The 18379-nt window shown below is 43.1% G+C and overlaps 1 protein-coding gene across 3 annotated transcripts in view; it reads left to right on the top strand.

Annotated features, from left to right (window-relative positions):
• The window catches only part of RBBP8NL (RBBP8 N-terminal like), a 56702-nt gene that overhangs the window by 19268 nt on the left and 19055 nt on the right, over positions 1–18379 (top strand). For all 3 annotated transcript variants that reach the window (XM_058177102.1, XM_058177101.1, XM_058177103.1), the window contains 5 exons: positions 3513–3608; positions 6533–6645; positions 7593–7665; positions 15012–15166; positions 16587–16669. In XM_058177102.1, the coding sequence (XP_058033085.1) occupies positions 3513–3608; positions 6533–6645; positions 7593–7665; positions 15012–15166; positions 16587–16669 (520 nt within the window). The remainder of the gene's footprint in view (positions 1–3512; positions 3609–6532; positions 6646–7592; positions 7666–15011; positions 15167–16586; positions 16670–18379) is intronic.

The following is an 18379-nucleotide window of genomic DNA, read 5'->3' as shown; positions in this document are numbered from 1 at the left end:
AACTTAAGTTCTTTAGGACAAGACAGAATTGATTAAAATATAAAATATACTTTAAAATTCATATCTATCTATCTATCAATCATATTTATTTATTTATCTATTATCTATCTATCTATTATCTATCTATCATCTAACTATCTACCTTATCTATTTAACTATTATCTATCAATTTATCTAATATCTATCTATCATCAATCAATCGATCGATCTACCTACCTATCGATCATCTTTCATCTATGTATCTATGTATATCTTATCTATTTATCTATTCTCTATCATCTATGTATTTATGTATGTATGTATCTATCTAATCTATTTATCTATCTATTGTCTATCTATTCATCTATCTATTATCTATTTATCTATTCTCTATCATCTATGTATCTATCTTATCTATTTATCTATTATCTATCTATCTATTTATCTATCTATTATCTATTTACCTATCATCTATGTATCTATCTATCTTTTCTATTTATCTATTATCTATCTATCCCATCTATCTATCTATCTATTATCGATCTACCAATGTTGGAATCAAAATTTTGTCTGGTGTCTTCAGAGGAGAAAATCTGAAAAAACTGATTTTTGAATAATGGTTTGTTAAATAAACTACAATTGGCTGGTTGATCCACCCCAAGCCATAAATTACTGCTCACAAAGCACAGGGGCTGTATATGTCAAGCCAGAATGAAGCCACATTTTATTTAGCATGATGGGCAAACAATTTCTGTCTCCTGAGTACAGATAGTCCTTGATTTACAACCATTTGTTTAGTGACCGTTTGAAGTTACAGTGGCACTGAAAAAAATGATTTACAACTGGTCCTCACACTAGTGACCTCACAGACACATGATAAACATTTTGTTCCTTGGCAACCTGCATGTATTTACAATTGTTGCAGCGTCCCAGAATCATATGATCATTATTTGTGACTTCCCAGCTAGCTTCCAATAAACAAAGTCAAGGGGGGGAGGTGGATTCACTTAACAACGACATGGTTTGCTTAACAACTGCAGTGATTCACTTAACATTTGTGGCAAAAAAGATCATCGAATTGGTACAACTCACTTAACAGCCTCTTTTTTTGCCAACAGAAATTCTTACTAATTGTGATTGTAAATCGAGGATTACCTGTTCTTTATCTAATCTTAATTATGCTATCAGCTCCCATTACAGGTAATATACTCAACTTATGACCACAACTGAGGTCAAAATTTCTGTGGTTAAGTGAAGTATTTCTTAAGTGAATTTTGCCTGATTCTACGATCTTTCTTAGAAGAATGGAATGGAATGGAATGGAATGGAATGGAATGGAATGGAATGGAATAGAATAGAATAGAATAGAATAGAATAGAATAGAATAGAATAGAAAAACAAAGTTGGAAGGGACCTTGGAGGTCTTGTAGTCCAATCCCCACTCAAGCAGGAAACCCTATACCAGCGGTTCTCAACCTGTGGGTCGCGATCCCGTTGGGGGTCGAATGACGATTTGCCAGGGGTTGCCTAAGACCATCAGAAATATGGGAAGCATACTTGCAAGTGGAAGAATCGCGCTCCAATGGTTGACTCCACAAGCCAGCTGCAGGCTCTTCAAATCGCTAGCCGAATTCGGCTTCAGGCGCGCAATGAATTAAAAAAGAGAGAAATCTTTGCTCTGATGTCTCCCTCTCAAGCCAGCTCCCAATCGCTAGCCTAATCTGGCTTCAGGCGCGATAAACTTAATAGGGGAGGAGTCTCCGCTTTAATGCCTCCGTCCTCAAGGCAATCGCAAGCAGTTCAGATCGCTAGCCAATACGGCTTCAGGTGCGATAAATTCAAAACGAAAATAATTTTATGGTTGGGGTCGCCACATTGTGGGAAATTGTATTAAAGGGGTCACCACATCCTGGGGAATTGTATTAAAGGGGTCGCAGCACTGTAAAGGTTGAGAACCACTGCCCTATATCATTCCAGACAAATGGTTATCCAATCTCTTCTTAAAAACCTCCGGTGTTGGAACACCCACAACTTCTGGAAGCAATTTGTTCCACAGATTAATTGTTCTGTCAGGAAATTTCTTCTTAGTTCTAGGTTGCTTCTCTCCTTGATTAGTTTCCATCCATTCTTGCCACAGTTGTTCAGTGAATCACTGCAGCTGTTAAGTTAGTAACGCAGTTGTTAAGTGAATTTAGTTTTCCCATTGACTTTGCTTGTCAGAAGGTTACAAAAGGTGATGACATGACCCTGGGATTATTATTATTATTATTCAAAAGTTTTACAAAATTTTTCCCCTTTCCCCCTCCTCCCTCCCTTCGCAACCCTCCCCCGACTTCCCGGAACGAGCACAAGGTATAGTTAAAATAAAACAAACATATGCTAAAAATTTTCATCCCAACTTAATTATACCCTACAATCATCAATTCCTAACTTCCCCAAAAGCAATCAAAATAATACATCATAATCATTCAAAACAGTCTGATAACTCTTAGTCTGATATCTCGTTGAATATAGTCAATCCATTTTTTCCATTCCTTTAAGTATCTTTCTTGCGTATTGTCTTTCAAAAAGGCTGATATCTTCGCCATCTCAGCCAAATTGGCAACTTTCAATATCCATTCTTCTATTGTTGGTACTTCTTTTTTCTTCCAATATTGTCCTATTAGTAATCTTGCTGCAGTTATTAGATTTAAAATCAATTTAGTCTCAATTACTGTACAATCCGTAATAATTCCCAACAAGAAAAATTGCGGCAGGAACTTTATCTTCTTTTTCAGAACATTTTGTAAAATCCACCAAATTTTTATCCAAAAGGCCTTTATGTCCTTACAAGTCCACCAAATGTGAAAATATGTAGCGTCATCACAATTACATCTCCAACATTTTGCTTGCATTTCTGGATACATACACGATAATTTTTTAGGATCTAGATGCCATCTATAAAACATTTTATAAAAATTTTCCCTCAGATTCTGTGCCTGCGTGAACCTGTACCTTAATTTTCCATGCAGTTTGAAAGAGAAAGTGAAAGAAGAAAGTAGAGAAAGAAAAAGAAAAGGCAGAGATGCATTTTGGTACCTGGGAATAATACAGGTAGTCCTCGAACTATGACCACAATTGAGCCCAACATTATGTTACCAAGTGAAACATTTCTTAAGCAAGTTTGTACAATTTTACGACTTTTCTTGCCACCTTTGTTAAGTGAATCCCTGCGGTTCTTAAATTGGTAACACTGTCATTAAGTGAATCTGGTTTTCCCATTGATTTTGCTGGCCAGAAAAGTCACAAAAAGGGGATCACATGACCCCCGAGGACACTGCAACCATCGTAAATGTGAATCAGTTGTCAAGCATCCGAATGTAACTCACGAGAGACCATGGGGATGCTGCAATGGTCATAAGTGTGAAAAACGGTCATAAGTCACTTTTTTCAGTGCTGCTGTAACTTTGAATGGTCACTAAGTGAACTGTCGTAAGTCGAGGACTACCTGTACTTTTCTTCTCTTTCTCCCTTGTTCTTCTCCCTTGACTTAGAGACAACCAACGAATTGAAGAGCTCTTTACCAAAAACCACCAACTGCGTGAACAACAAAAGGGACTTAAAGAAAACGTGAAAGTTTTGGAAAACAGGTAAACGGCTTCATCCTGTCGAAAGGGGCATCTGCACAGGAAGAGAAGATTAAAAGTGTTAAGATAGTGGCCACAACTGCACAACTGAACCTTTCTTTCATAAACATTGGGCAAGGTTAATCCAGTAATCCAGGTTTGGCAAATCGTGTAAATCCAGTTATTCATATCGCATATCACAATATATGTATAATCTTTTCATATAAAAATGGCTGTATGTGTGTGTGTGTGTGTGTATGTATGTATGTTCCAGCATAACTCTGGAATGCCTCGAGCAATCTCAACCAATCTTGGTACATAGATTACTTACTCTCTGGAAAGAAATCCTGTGGGGGAAAAATACCCCTAACACCCCTCGGTGTGTGTGTGTGTGTGTGTGTGTGTGTGTGTGTGTGTGTGTTCCAACATAACTCTGGAACACCTGGGCCGCTGAAATGAAAAGGAATGATTATATCTATAGTGTCAAATCACAGTACTTTTGACAGTGATACTGTGCATTTTGGATTCAAGTTCTGTTTAGATACAGCCTATTGTGCTTTAAAATGGCTTCTACAGTACAGCACCGTGGAGTTGCCATGGTAACGGCTTCACAGTACTCCACAAGGGGGCTCCCTCTGGTAACGAGGAATTGATTCTTTAAAAAATATATATATCCTAGGCCTTCAGTTTCAAGCAAAGAGGGCAAGTTGTCAGAGGAGGTGCCTGCTAATGCACATAATCACCTCAAAGCCTGTTCCCTGTAGAATTTTTCCCAGGCTGTTGGCCAGGGCAATTAGGCCTCTAATTCTCACCACAGTGGTTGAGCCAGTCCTTTTCCTGTCTAATACAGGATTGGGATAAATAAATACCTAGGCAACGCCAGGTAATCAGCTAGTAATCAATATAAGAACATCATAATTTTGGTCGCCACGATGTAAAAAAGATGTTGAGACTCTAGAAAGAGTGCAGAGAAGAGCAACAAAGATGATTAGGGGACTGGAGGCTAAAACATATGAAGAACGGTTGCAGGAACTCAGTATGCCTAGTTTAATGAAAAGAAGGCCTGGGGCACACATGAGAGCAGTGTTCTGATATCTCAGGGGCTGCCACAAAGAAGAGGAAGTCAAACTATTCTCCAAAGCACCTGAGGGCAAACAAGAAGCAATGGGTGGAAACTAATCAAGGAGAGAAGCAACTTAGAACTAAGGAGAAATTTCCTGACAGTTAGAACAATTAATCAGTGGAACAACTTGCCTGCAGAAGTTGTAAATGCTCCAACACTGGAAATTTTAAGAAAATGTTGGATAATCATTTGTCTGAAATGGTGTAGGGTTTCCTGCCTGGGCAGGGGGTTGGAGTAGAAGACCTTCAAGGTCCCTTCCAATTTTGTTATTATTATTATAATTCATACAATGAACATAATAATGCACACACATATGTACATTAAAAAAATCTTCAATGCTGATTGGGGATATGAGGTAGTTTTTTTTTGTTTTTGTTTTAATTTGAATTTATATCCCGCCCTTCTCCGAAGACTCAGGGCGGCTTACACTGTGTTAAGCAATAGTCTTCATCCATTTGTATATTATATACAAAGTCAACTTTTATTGCCCCCAACAATCTGGGTCCTCATTTTACCTACCTTATAAAGGATGGAAGGCTGAGTCAACCTTGGGCCTGGTGGGACTTGAACTTGCAGTAATTGCAAGCAGCTGTGTTAATAACAGACAGACTTAGTCTGCTGAGCCACCAGTTATTGAGAACTGTGCCTGTTTGATATGATTTCTGTTCTAGCAGAACTTGACTTTCAAGCACTCCATCCTGATGAGTAAATGTGCATCGGGGTTAGAAAAGGGAAATACAGAATAACAGAGTTGGAAGGGACCTTGAAGGTCTTCTTGTCCAACCCACTATTCAAGCAGAAAACCCTACATCTTCTGGACCAGTGGTGAAATCTGAACCGGTTTACTACCGTTTCGCTAGCTGTGCATGCGCGCTGTGCACTCACATGCGCAGTGCGTACCATGCACCAAATGCAAGGTGTGCACGCGTGGGGTAAGTAGAACAGCGTGTGGGGGGGGTGATCAGCTGTGGCGCATGATCTTTTTTTTTTACTCGGCCGAATAGGTGGTAAAAAAAATACTTTTAAAAGTAAAAAAAAAAGGCTCTGACAATTGTGTGGCTCAGCTGTGACCGTCAGAGCTTTTTTTTTAACCTTTTAAAAGCATTCTTTATAGAATAGAAATTTGGGTCTGAGGCAGAAATGTAATTTGCAAAAGGATCTCTCTGGTTTTCACAAGGTAGTATTAGCATTTATGACTTTGGTTTCCAAAGCCCTCTGTGGCTCAAACTGGTAAGACAGTCTGTTATTAACAGCAGCTGCTTGCAATTACTGCAGGTTCAAGTCCCACCAGGCCCAAGGTTGACTCAGCCTTCCATCCTTTATAAGGTAGGTAAAATGAGGACCCAGATTGTTGGGGGCAATAAGTTGACTTTGTATATAATATACAAATGGATGAAGACTATTGCTTGACATAGTGTAAGCCGCCCTGAGTCTTCGGAGAAGGGCGGGATATAAATGCAAATTTAAAAAAAAAAGTCTACCTTGAAGTTCTGACAATGGAGTTGGTGCAGTGGTGAAATCCAATTTTTTTTTACTACTGGTTTTGTGGGCATGGCTTGGTGGGGGTAGCAGGCGAAGGATACTGCAAAATCTCCATTCTCACCATGCTCCAGGGGAAGGAGACTGCAAAATCTCCATTCCCTCCCCGCTCTGGGGCCAGCCAGAGGTGGTATTTGCCGGTTCTTCAAACTACTGAAAATTTCTGCTACCTATTCTCCAGAACCTGTCAGAACCTGCTGGATTTCACCCCTGGGTTGGTGTGATATTTCTGCTCCCAGTTGGGTTTGCTGCTCTAACACCATCCTGCTATTTTAATTATTTGAAGGTTGCGAGCTGGGCTCTGCGACAGATGCCAAGTGACCCAAGAACTTGCAAAGAAGAAGCAACATGAGTTTATGAAGGCCCATTTTCAAAGTCTTCAACACATCTTCATCCTAAGTAAGTTCGGCAAATAAAGTGATACCTGGAATACATTGAGTAGAAGTATGGGACATCCTCTGGTTGAAAAAGTTGCAAACATCATACAATTACACACACACACACAACCAGAAACCAGTCTTTTTGATGCTGGAAAATGCCATTTCTTATATTATAGTCGTGGTAGCGCAGTGCTTAGAATGCAGTATTGCAGGCTACTTCTGCTGACTGCCGTCTGCCAGCAATTCGGCAGTTCGATCCTGACCAACTCAAGGATGACTCAGACTTCCATCCTTCCGAGGTTGGTAAATGAGGACCCAGATTGTTGGGGGCAATATGCTGACTCTGTAAACCACTTAGGGAGGGCTGTAAAGCACTGTGAAGTAGTATATCGTGAGTCTTAAGTGCTATTGCTATTTTTATACATGTATACCTGGGGTGTGTGTTTAGTTTTTCATTGTAAGTTTTGTAAAGATCAAAAGGTCAAATGCAAAGAATGTTGTGTGTCTGCCTTTCCAACTGTAAATGTCCTCCTTTGCCAATTCAGATACCTGGTAACCCTAGGCCTGGGACACACATGTTCTCTTCTTTCCATCTATGACTTTGACCCCATCTCAGGCAGTGGTGAAATCCAATTTTTTTTTACTACCAGTTCGGTGGGCGTGGCTTGGTGGGCGTGGTGTGGTGTGGCTTGGTGGGTGTGGCAGGGGAAGGATACTGCAAAATCCCCATTCCCTCCCTACGCTTGGGGGAAGGATATTGCAAAATCTCCATTCCCACCTCACTCTAGGGCTACCCAGAGGTGATATTTGCCAGTTTTCTGAACTACTCAAAATTTCCGCTACCAGTTCTTCAGAACCTGTCAGAACCTGCTGGATTTCATCCCTGATCTCAGGCATAAGTCCTAGAACAACTGGAGGGCTGGGGGGGAAGTTGATCTAACATTTTTCTCTTTCTTTCCATTCCAGCTAATGAAATGAGTAAGCTGAGAGAGGAAAACAAGAGCCTGAAGGAAGATCTGAAGAGGTTATGTGGCCCAGAGTAAGCGTTCCTAACTTTCTATCTTGGTGTTTGGGATACTTCAAAGTCAAACCAATAGGGCTGCCTTCTTCATAGCAAATGTGGGCTATTCCAGAACTTCCTCCTGGAAAGGTGATATGTCCTGGGCAAAGTCTGAGAAACTTCTAGGTCTACTTGGCCAATTTTCAGCTCACAGTTCAATGTGAGATGGATTTGAAGGATCTCAAGGGCTTTTGGTAGGCTTTGTGTTCCATTACTGGAGAAGAAAATGTCCCGGTTATGTTTAGAAAGAGTTTGAGTCCTAACAGGAGTACCAAAACCTTTGGTTGGAGTTGGACCATATTTTTTAGCCTGCAAGTGGGAACTTGCATAAAGGCTCCAAAACAGAGAAATCAAAGTTTTGCCACAAAGACATCTAGCAGGTCAGAAAGGCTTCTACATCTTGGTAAACATACTCCTCAAATTACAACCATTTGGTTAGTGACTGTGCAAGGTTACAACGGGACTGAAAAAAGTTTGACGATTTTTCACACTTATGACCGTTGCAGCATCCCCATGGTTACATGATCAAAATTCAGACGCTTTGTTGTAACCCAGGCCCAAGTAGGTAATGGAAAACTCAAGCAAATTTTATTAGAGCAGTTGAGAATTAACTCATTCTCAGTGTAGTTCAACTAAATTAAAGCAAATTCCTCCCAACCCAATTCCTCAGTCCTATCACCAACCTTGGTCCAATTAGGCAAACTGCCAAAGGCCTTTCTTGGCAAAAATTCAGAAGACACTGATACAACACAAATGCAACAAGACAAAGCTATCAATGTTGCTTTCCAGCAAAGAGCCCAAACTCTGTTGCTGGTCTTTTAAGCCTTATTGGAGGGGCCAATCATCTCTTGGCCGTACTCCCTAGTTGTCCTCTCTACTTGAGCTGCTCTTGCCTTCTGGAAGCTCTTCTCATGCATGCATTAGGAACAGGCTGTTCCTCTGCCTCACTACTGTCAGCCTCTGGAGGCTCTGGAGTCCGCACCTCACTTCCCGATGGCCCTGGCCCCACCTCTGCCTCCGACGCAGAGCCCTCATCCGGGCCTTCCCCAGCCACCAGGACTGGCCCACGTTCTTCCTCAGCCTTATCGCTGTCCGACTCCGTTGCCAGCTTCGCAAGCTGCTGGCGGACCAGAACACGCTTAGTGACTGGCATACGCTTATCACAGTTGCAGTGGCCCATGGTTTGACCAGCAAAGTCAATGGGGAAGCCAGGTTCACTTAACAACCAAGTTACTAGCTTAATAACTACAGTGATTGACTTAACAATTGGTCAAGAAAAGTGATGAAAAGGGGCAAAATTCACTTAATCACTATCTTGCTTAGCAACGGAAATTTTGGGCTCAATGTTGGATGTAGGTCAACAGCTACCTGTATGTAATTCTCTATTGAGAAATTGTCTAACACAGGGGTCTAACGCAGATGTTCAAGTGAGCGTTTAGCACTAGTCTTTGGCTTTTCTTTAACTATCTAGAAAATGGGTTAAGTAGAGGTAGTTCTCTACTTACAACCATTTGATAGACAGCTGTTCGAATTTATGACAGCAACTGAAAAAAAAAATGACTTGAAAATGTCAAGTCAAATGACTTGAAAAAAATGACGGTTCTCACACTTCACAGCAGCCCCACAATCGCACGAGCAACATTCAGGTGTTTGACAACTTATCTCTATTAATAAACGAGAATATTTGTAGTTCAAAGAGTTTCTCTCTGAGCTTGCTTGTTTTCTTGCAGATATTTTTTGCAGAAGTTTCATTCATCAGTGCTAGATGAGAGAGAGATCAGTGCTATATTTAGATAGCTAGGTAGAATAGAATAGAATAGAATAGAATAGAATAGAATAGAATAGAATAGAATAGAATAGAATTGAATTGAATTGAATTTTATTGGCCAAGTGTGATTGGACATACAAGGAATTTGTCTTGGTGCATTTGTTCTCAGTGTACATCAAAGAAAAGATACCTTCATCAAGAATCATAAGGTACAACACTTAATAATAGTCATAGGGTACAAATAAGCAATCAGGAGACAATCAATATCAGTATAAATCGTAAGGATACAAGCAACAAAGTTACAGTCATAAGTGGGAGGAGATGGGTGATGGGAACAATGAGAAGATCAATAGTGGTGCAGATTTAGTAAATAGTTTGACAGTGTTGAGGGAATTATTTGTTTAGCAGACTGATGGCCTTCGGGAAAAAACTGTTCTTGTGTCTAGTTGTTCTGGTGTGCAGTGTTCTATAGCGTCGTGTTGAGGGTAGGAGTTGAAACAGTTTATGTCCAGGATGTGAGGGGTCTGTAAATATTTTCACAGCCCTCTTTTTGATTCGTGTTGTATACAGGTCCTCAATGGAAGGCAGGCTGGTAGCAACTGTTTTTTCTGCAGTTTTTTCCTATAGATAGATAGATAGATAGATAGATAGATAGATAGATAGATAGATAGATAGATAGATAGACAGACAGACAGACAGACAGACAGACAGACAGACAGACAGACAGACAGACAGACAGACAGACAGACAGACAGACAGATACCATAGATACAGAGGTGGGCTGCTGGGAGTTCGCAGGGGATCGGGAAATTCTGTGCAGTTCGGAGAACCCCCAAACCCAACTCCTGGCGGGCCCCGCCCACTCCACCCCACCCATCCCGAGTCCCCACGCAGCCTGTTTCAGATGCAGGTAAGGGCAGGGCGCGCACGGAGGCTCAGAGAGAGTAAAAAACGAGCCTACCGGAAATTCGGGAAGGACTCCAGAAGGCCTCCAGAACTTGGGGAGACCCTTTTCGCCCTCCCGGAGGCTCAAGGAAAGTCTCCAGTGCCCAGGGAAGGCAAAAAGCACCCCCCCCCAGGCCATGGTGCAGGAGGCTGACTAGGCCCCGCCCACCATGGCCACGCCCACCCAGCAACTGGGCAGAGAACCCCTTGCTAAAATTTTTGAAGCCCACATAAATACCTGCATAAATACCATAGCTACCGCAAATAGAGAGAGAGAGAGAGATGAGGGGTCCTTAGTGTTCTCTGAACTTGTTTGTTTTTCTTGCAGATGTTTCATTACCCAAACTAGGTAACATCATCAGTGCCATAGCAGTGCTATACCTAGTTTGGGTAATGAATCGCCTGCAAGAAAACAGGCAAGCTCAGAGAGCACCGAGGACCCTTCAGCTTATCTCTATCCCGGACTTTCCATTTCGGTCCTTTGTCCTTGAAAGTTGCTGAAATTTTTCATTATCCGCTTTGGCTTTTTACAGTAATTGGTAAAGTTTGTTTTAGCTCTGGGAAGATCGAGTGGTTGGCAACGGGACTGTGATATATAAACTATCCACGAAGATTTCGTGGGTCTTCCCCAAAGCTGACTTCAGCATTCATTTATTTAATGCGGTTGACATTCCATGGCATTGGTGATCATTTATGGCTGGGAAGCTCAATTGTTCATCATCTGGTTTTGCCCGGTCACCACAATACAAAAAAGATGCTGTGATCCTAGGAAGACTGCAGAAAAGAGCAACAAAAGAGATAAGAAGTCTGGAGACTAAATTGTATGATGAAAGGTTGCGGGAACTTGGTAAAGGTAAAGGTTCCTCTCGCACATATGTTTATTTATTGATCAAATTTATATACCGCCCTATCTCCCGAAGGCTAGTCGTTCCCGACTCTAGGGGGCGGTGCTCATCTCCGTTTCAAAGCCAAAGAGCCAGCGCTGTCCAAAGACATCTCCGTGGTCATGTGACCAGCATGACTCACCGCCACAGACACATGGAATTGTTACCTTCCCACCAAAGGTGGTCCCTATTTTTCTACTTGCATTTTTTACGTGCTTTCGAACTGCTAGGTTGGCAGAAGCTGGGACAAGTAACGGGAGCTCACCCCATTAGGTGGCACTAGGGATTCGAACCGCTGAACTGCCAACCTTTCAATCTACAACCTCAGCGTCTTAGCCACTGAGCCACCGTGCCCCGAGAACTTGGTATGTCTACTCTAACTAAGAGAAGGAAGAAGGGTGATATGATAGCAGTCTTCCAGTATTGAGGGGTTGTCACAGAGAAGAGAGGGTTGTCTGCTCTCCAAAGTACCTCAGGGCAAGAGAAGAAATAATGGGTGGAAGATTAATTAAAGAGAGATCCAAGCTAGAACTAAGAAGAAATTTCCCAACAGTAAAAACAATTAATCAGTAGACTGGCTTACCTCCAGAAGGTGTAGGTGCTTCATCACTGAAGGTTCTCAAGGAGAGACTGGACAGCCCTTTGTCCACAATAGCAATAGCAATAACACTTATATACCGCTTTACAGTGCTTTACAGCCCTCTCTACGCAGTTTACAGAGTCAGCTAATTACCCCCACCCCCAACAATAAGGGGCATGCATAAGCGCACAAACGTGCCTACCATTCCTGTCCTATTGTTTTTCTTTTCTTCTTCCTATATGTATATGCTTATACCTCCTAATATTTACTCATATATATGTTTATATTATAGGGACACGGTGGCTCAGGGGCTAGGACGTTGAGCTTGTCGATCGAAAGGTTGGCAGTTCGGCAGTTCGAATCCCTAGTGCTGCCGTGTAACGGGGTGAGCTCCCGTTACTTATCCCAGCTTCTGCCAACCTAGCAGTTTTGAAAGCACATAAAAATGCAAGTAGAAAAAATAGGGACCACCTTTGGTGGGAAGATAACAGCGTTCCGTGCGCCTTTGGCATTGAGTCATTCCAGCCACAGGACCACGGAGACGTCTTCGGACAGCGCTGGCTCTTCGGCTTTGAAACGGAGATGAGCACCGGCCCCTAGAGTCGGCAACAACTAGCATGTATGTGCGGGGGGAACCTTTACCTTTACCTTATGTTTATATACTATATAATCTTTTTGTATGATACTTACATATATTGTTGTGACAAAAATAAATAAATAAAATAAAATAAATAAAATAAAATAAAATAAATCTGGGTCCTCATTTTACCCACCTCAGAAAGATGGAAGTCTGAGTCAACTTTCAGCCTGGTGAGATTCGATCTGCCAAACTGCTGGCAACCGGCGATCAGCAGAAGGAGCCTGCAGTACAGAGGTGGGTTTCAGCAGGTTCTGACCAGTTCTGGAGAACCGGTAGCGGAAATCTTGAGTAGTTCAGAGAACCGGTGGTAAAAATTCTGACTGGCCCTGCTCCCATCTCTTCTCTGCCTCCCGAGTCCCAGCTGATCGGGAGGAAATGGGGATTTTGCAGTATCCTTCCCCTGGAGTGGGGTGGGAATGGAGATTTTACAGTATCCTTCCCCTGCCATGCCTACCAAGCCACACCCACAGAACCAGTAGTAAAAAAATTTTGAAACCCACCACTGCTGCAGTACTGCACTCTAACCACTACACCACCCCAGCTCATCATGGTATACAGTCTTCTGCTTGAGCAGGGGGCTGAAATAGAAGACCTCCAAGGTCCCTTCCAACCCTATTACAGATAGTCCTCAACTTACAAAAGTTCATTTAGTGACCGTTCAAAGTCACAACAGCAACTGAAAACTTATCACTTACAGTATGACCGTTTTTCACGATGACAACCTTTGCAGCCTCCCCCTGGTCATGCGATGAAAATGCAGAACGTTGGGCAACTGGTTCATATTTATGACGGTTGTAGTGTCCCAGGGCCATGGGATCCCCTTTTTGCGACCTTCTGACAAGCAAAGTCGATGGGGAAGCCAGATTCACTTAACAACCGTGTTACTAACTTGACGACTGCAGTGATTTGCTTAACAACTGGGGCAAGAAATGTCATAAAACGGAGCAAAGCTCCATCAACAAACGAAATGATGGGCTCAATTGTGATAGTAAGTCGAGGACTACCTGTATTCTATGTTCTTGTGTACTAGAAAGTAACTTCAACTATCAGCAGGTGGCACTATTGTTATATAGCACCAGAAAGTCTGAATACAAACCTAGGACTAAAGAAAGTGTTCCTGATTTTTTATTTATTTTTTTGTCACAACATTATATACAAGCACATATATTGAAAGGAAACAAATAGGACAGGAACGGTAGGCACTTTTGTGCACTTATGCCACGCCCCTTATAGTCCTCTTAGGAATGGGGTGAGGTCAGTAGTAGACAGTTTTTGGTTGAAGATTTTGGGGTTTTGAGTAGAGACTATAGAGTCAGGTAGTGAGTTCCAAGCGTTAACAACTCTGTTACAAAAGTCATATTTTCTGCAATCAAGATTGAAGCGGTTAACATTAAGTTTGAATCTATTGTTTGCTCTTGTATTATTGCTATTGAAGCTGAAGCATTATTGGATTAAACAGATTAACAGAGTTGGAAGGGACCTTGGAGGTCTTCTAGTCCAACCCCCCCACCCCCGCCCAAGCAGGAGACCCAACAGCATTTCTGACAGATGGCAGTCCAGTCTCTTCTTGAAAGGTTCCAATGATGAAGCTGCCACAACTTCCAAAGGCAACTTCTTGTTCCATTGGTTGATTGTTCTCAGTGTCAGGAAATTTCTCCTTATTTCCAGGTTGAATCTCTCCTTATTCAGTTTCCATCCATTGTTCCTTGTCTGGCTTTCAGGTGCCTTGAAAAATAGCTTGACCCTCCTCCTCTCTGTGGCAGCCCCTCAAATATTGGAAGACTGCTATCCTGTCTCCCCTGGTCCTTCTCTTCACTAGATTAGCCAGGCCCAGTTCCTGCAACTGTTCATTATATGTTTTAGCCTCCAGTCCCCTAATCATCAAGCTCATTTTGAACTGAAAGTGATCCCAGGCCCCTCTGCTTTAGGTGAGGCTAGTGAGAAAACAGCTGACCTTTCAAAGTTTCTCCTTAGCTCCAGATTGCTTCTCTCCTTAATTGGTTTCCATCAGTGGTGAAATCCAATTTTTTTTTACCGATTCTGTGGGCATGGCTTGGTGGGAATAGTATGGCTTGGTGGGCATGGCTTGATGGGTGTGGAGGGGAAGGATGCTTCAAAATCCCCATTCCCTCCCCACTCCTGGGGGAAGGATATTGCAAAAACTCAATTCCCACCACACTCTGAGGCCAGCCAGAGGTGATATTTGCCGATTCTCCAAACTACTCAAAATGTCTGCTACCGGTTCTCCAGAACCTGTCAGAACCTGCTGGATTTCACCCCTGTTTCCATCCATTGTTTCTCGTCTTGCCATCTGGTGCTTTGGAAAATAAACTGACACACACACCCCTCCTCTTTGTTCTCAAATCGCTCAGTGCCAAAGATGTCTGGCTGGTGCTTTTTTTTTTCCAGAGCTATTATAAAAGCCCAGGCGAGATATTCGGACAGAGGTCCTTTAAACCCTCTCTCGTTTCATCTTTGTTTTTGTTTGTTTCCTTTGTGCGGCAACAGAGACAGGCCGAAAACTTTCAAAGGGCAGCCCAGAGAAGGAAACTTCGTCCCAGGCGTGTCTTTGTCTAGCCTCTCAAGCCGAAGCAGGAAACCGAGTGCGGGAAAAAACGTGAGCCCAGAAATGGAAGACGAGTATCCCGAGCCGCTGGAAGGAGGCACGTTCTCCTGCAACTGGGCCCAGTTTGCTCTTCAGTCTGTACTAGTCTAGCAGAACCTCCAGCACCAGAGGGACACTACCTTAGCATATCTAGTTCCCTGCTTTGCACATCATAGAGGGCAGATTTAAGTCACTTCGTCAAGAAAATCTTGTCTAAAACCATGCCCTGTCGCTCTCAACCAGAGTGAGGGATAGATGTAGTCCTCCACTTTACAACCATTTGTTTAGTGACCATTTGAAGTTGCAAAGGGCACTGGAAAAAGTGGCTTATGGCTGGCCTCCGCACTTAGAATAGAATAACAGAGTTGGAAGGGACCTTGGAGGTCTTCTAGTCCAACCCCCTGCTTAGGCAGGAAACCTTACTCCACTTCAGACACTTGCAGCATTCATAGGTTGTGTGATGAGAATGTATTATTTTGTTCAAATTTATCACTGATTTTTATTTTATCATTTTACTAATTAAATGTCCATGCCGCCCATCTGGCAGTCACATGACTCTGGGTAGCTTACAATACGCCAAATTTGTGCGTTTGGCAACTGGCATGTGTTTACGATGGTTACAGTGTCCCCGGGGTCACGTGATCACCGTTCGTGACCTTCCCACCTGGCTTCTGACAGACAAAGCCAAGGGGAGAAGCCAGACTTGCTTAACAACCACATGATTCGCTTAACAACTGCAGTGATTCGCTTTACAACCATGGCGGAAAAAAAGAGAGAGATAAAAATCAGGCACGACTCACTCAATGACCAGATGGCTTTTGCAATGGAAATTGTGGTCATCAGGCGAGGACTACTACTCCTGAGCCAAAGGGTTCCATTGTACTTTAGTGTCTTCCCAATAGATTGGGACTAAAACTCCCAGAATTTCCAGCATTTCTTATGGGTGGTTATGTTGGTTAGCAATTTTAGGGACTGGATTCTCAGTGGATCCAGAGAGATCCAGGCTGGGAAGGATTGTTCGCAGTTTAAGAGGAGAAATGTCTCCACTTGTAGCTGTCAGGGTACCCTCAACGAAAGGAAACTCCGAGGCTTGAATTTCCTCAAAGTTCCATTTTATTAGATGTCGTATTGGCACATCTGGGAAAACCCAAATCTGAAAGCTTCCAGGTTTTCCCCACCCAGCAGAAAGTCCAAATCCCTGCCCAGCACCCACATGTCCATCAGATGGTCCAATCCAACCACTTTCCCAACTGGAGATGCCTCCCAGTTCCAGCCTTCCAGGTGCAGGGCAAGATGTCCTTGACTCTCTGAGAAAGGAATGTTATTATGACTATATATATCACCCTGGCTCCGAACAATCCCCCCTCCCATTTCCCACAGTAGTAAATGTGGCAGGCCTGAAGATCCAACGAAAAAGATGGCTTCTACAGCAAGTAGCAATTACATTATCTGAAATAAATGTTCTTTTCTTCTTATAGATCAGTCTCCTGAACACAGACTTTCTCCAGAAAGCAGGATCTCCCCTAACATTCTTCTCCAAGGAGACCATGCTCTGGATATGGTAAACTATTTCCTCTCTAACCTTAGCCTTTGTTGTTGTTGTTGTTGGTCTTCCCTCCTCACATTTTATTCTTGACCTTGGGCTATCAAAAATCTCCTGGAGATAAGAATAGAAGTTATTGTTGTTGTTGTTAGTTGCTAAGTCGTGTCCGACCCATTGCGACCCCATGGACAACATTCCTCCAGGCCTTCCTGTCCTCTATCATCCTCTGGAGTCCATTTAAGCTCACGCCAACTGCTTCAGTAACTCCATCCAGCCACCTCATTCTCTGCCGTCCCCTTCTTCTTTTGCCCTCAATCGTTCCCAGCATTAGGCTCTTCTCCAGTGAGTCCTTTCTTCTCATTAGGTAGCCAGAAATTATTAGTTGGAAACAATTTATGAGCTGTGATGGCGCAGTGGTTAGAATGCAGTATTGCAGGCTAATTCTGCTAACTGCCAGCAGTTTGGCAGTTCAATCCTGACCAGCTCAAGGTCGACTCAATCTTCCATCCTTCCGAGGTGGGTAAAATAAGGACCCATATTGCTAGGGGAAATAGTTGACAAGAGGTGGTATTCAGCCGGTTTGTACTGGTTCAGGAGAACTGGTAGCGGAAATTGTAGGTGGTCCTGTCCCGCCCACCCGCCCCGGCACCATGTCATCCTATTTAGACACGTTTCTGAGGCCGGGAGCATTTGTGGAAGGCATGCGCATGCACAAAGCACATGTGAGGAAGGCCGGGCGCACATGCAGAAGGTGCATGCGTGTGGTAAACCGGTAGTAACAATATGTGAAACCCACCTCTGAGGCTGACTCTGTAAACTGCTTAGAGAGGGCAGTAAAGCACTGTGGAACTAAGTGCTATTGCTCCTGGGCAGTTCACAATTGGCTTGAAACTACAATACCAAAGTTGGGGTTAAGTTATACAGCCTTGATGGCGAACCTATGGCACGCAAGCCACAGCTGGCATGCGTAGCCATATCAGTCGGACCGGAAGTTGGCAAATGGGCCATTTTCAGCCTCCGGAGGGCCTCTGGGGGGGGAGGCTGTTTTTGCCCTCCCCAGATTCCTAGAAAGGCTCTGGAGGCTGGGAAGAGCAAAAAACAAGCCTACCATGCCATTGCATGCCAGGAGAGTGAGGAGCATGGAGGGGTCACACACGCATGCACAAGGGTAAGGCGCATAGAATTATGGGTGTGGGCATGCATATGCACGACACCCCCTACCCCCGCTCCTGGCACGCAGTGGCAAAAAGGTTAGCCATCACTGTTATATAGTATCAGAAACCAGTCTTTCTGATGCTGGAAAATGCCATTTCTTATATTATATAGCCATAGTGGCGGAGTGGTTAGAATGCATATTGAAAGCTAATTCTGCTGACTGCTGTCTGCCAGCAATTTAGCAGTTCGATTCTAACCGGCTCAAGGTTGACTCGGCTTTCTTTCCTTCCGAGGTCGGTAAAGTGAGGACCCAGATTGTTGGGGATAAGATGCTGTCTGTACACTGCTTAGAGAGGGCTGTAAAGCACTCTGAAGCGATATATAAGTCTAAGTCCTATTGCTATTACTATAGAATCCGAGGTGTCTATCTTTGGCAGCTTTAAGACTTGTGGACTTCAACTCCCAGAATTCCCCAGGGCTTTAAAACCTGTGGATTGAAGACCTGTGGACTTCAACTCCCAGAATTCCCTAAGTCTTAAAGTCACCAAGGATGGACAACCTGAAGGCTGGATA

Source organism: Ahaetulla prasina, chromosome 3, assembly GCF_028640845.1.
Source record: "Ahaetulla prasina isolate Xishuangbanna chromosome 3, ASM2864084v1, whole genome shotgun sequence".
In the NCBI taxonomy this organism is placed as follows: domain Eukaryota; kingdom Metazoa; phylum Chordata; class Lepidosauria; order Squamata; family Colubridae; genus Ahaetulla; species Ahaetulla prasina.
Note: the sequence above shows the minus strand (reverse complement) of the source record. Positions and strands in the feature narration are given on the sequence as shown.